The 1,365-nt window shown below is 51.1% G+C and overlaps 1 protein-coding gene across 1 annotated transcript in view; it reads right to left on the reverse strand.

Annotated features, from left to right (window-relative positions):
* Positions 1-503: 503 nt before the first annotated feature.
* mynn (myoneurin) overlaps positions 504-1,365 on the reverse strand; it is a gene marked incomplete at both ends in the record, with an annotated part of 5,239 nt that continues 4,377 nt past the window's right edge. Inside the window, 2 exons of the mRNA XM_080547282.1 lie at positions 504-865; positions 1,139-1,225. Of these exons, the coding sequence (XP_080403408.1) occupies positions 504-865; positions 1,139-1,225 (449 nt within the window). The remainder of the gene's footprint in view (positions 866-1,138; positions 1,226-1,365) is intronic.

Here is a 1,365-nt window from a genome sequence, read left to right on the forward strand (position 1 = left end):
AAAAATTAAGGTGTTCTAAAACGTTTGCATATGTGTGTGTGTGTGTGTGTGTGTGTTTGTGTATATATATATATATGATTTCAGTCTGATCCATTCTTTACAGGGAGAAATCAGAGGACAGGCTCATTGTAATCCACGGGCACACACGTAACACACACACGTAACACACATTTGCCGCCATTCCTCATTCCATTCTACGCATCACAATGACCCTAATCATCAGATTTCTGCCTCCATTGCTTTCTGTGTATATCCTTCCTAATGGATCCCGTTCACTCCAACCCTGAGAGAGAAGGGACAGGCACTACTCTGAGATGTGTGTGTGGGGGGGGGGCGCTGAGTGACAGTCAGGCGATCACACCTCAATCAGGAGGGTTCAGATACAACCGGTGGGTCGACTGTCGTCTGATTGACAGTTAGTTACACATCTTCACCCTGTTTCCAAGAGTTGGGGAGTTTGATTGATGGAAGTTGCCGTTTGTACACTGATTTTTAGTCCGAGTTCAAGGTTGAGTGTTGTTGTCGATGGTCCTGATGATGATTATCTGCTCCAGGTTCTGGGCTGGGGAGCTTGGTTGTAGCTGTTCTACTAGAGCTCGGAGGCTCTCAGAGCTGATCTCAGGGTGATCAGAGCTGATCTCAGGGTGATCAGAGCTGATCTCAGGGTGATCAGAGCTGATCTCAGGGTCGGGGGTCGCGGGGTCAGGGTCAGGGGTGGCGGGGTCAGAGGTGGCGGGGTTAGAGGTGGCGGGGTCGGGGTTGGGGGGCTCACGTTCAGGGCTGGGGGGCATTCGGGAGATGAGGCCCTGGTGGTCCAGGGGGATGTTGAAGGGGAAGAAACCCCCAGGGGTGTCTGGTGGTGGACCTGGAGAGAGAGAGACACACACACACAGAGACACACACACACAGACACACACACACACACACACACACACACACAGAGACACACAGACACACACACACACACAGACACACAGACACACACACACACACACAGAGACACATACACACACACACACACACACACACACACACATCACTACATCAACTTGTCTGTTCTTTTTTTCAGTCCATTGTTTGTATACAGTAGGTTGAGAAACCCTATATAATTGACCCAGACAGACAGACAGCAGCTCACCGGGGTGTGCCCTCTCCATGTGCTTCTTCAGGTTCTGCTTGCTGGCGAAGGTGTTCCCACACAGCTCACACTCCACCGCTGGCCGACCTGCAGCGGAACAAACAATGTTCTTTAATGGAATGATAGAAGGTTTGAAAAATTCAACCGGTATTCCCGAGTGTGGGGGCGGCTGTGGCGCAGGAGGTAGAGTCGGTGTCTAATGATTGCAAGGTCGGTAGATCGGCGGT

The sequence above is a fragment of the Nansenia antarctica genome (genome assembly GCF_963989245.1).
Source record: "Nansenia antarctica genome assembly, chromosome: 17".
In the NCBI taxonomy this organism is placed as follows: Eukaryota; Metazoa; Chordata; class Actinopteri; order Argentiniformes; family Microstomatidae; genus Nansenia; species Nansenia antarctica.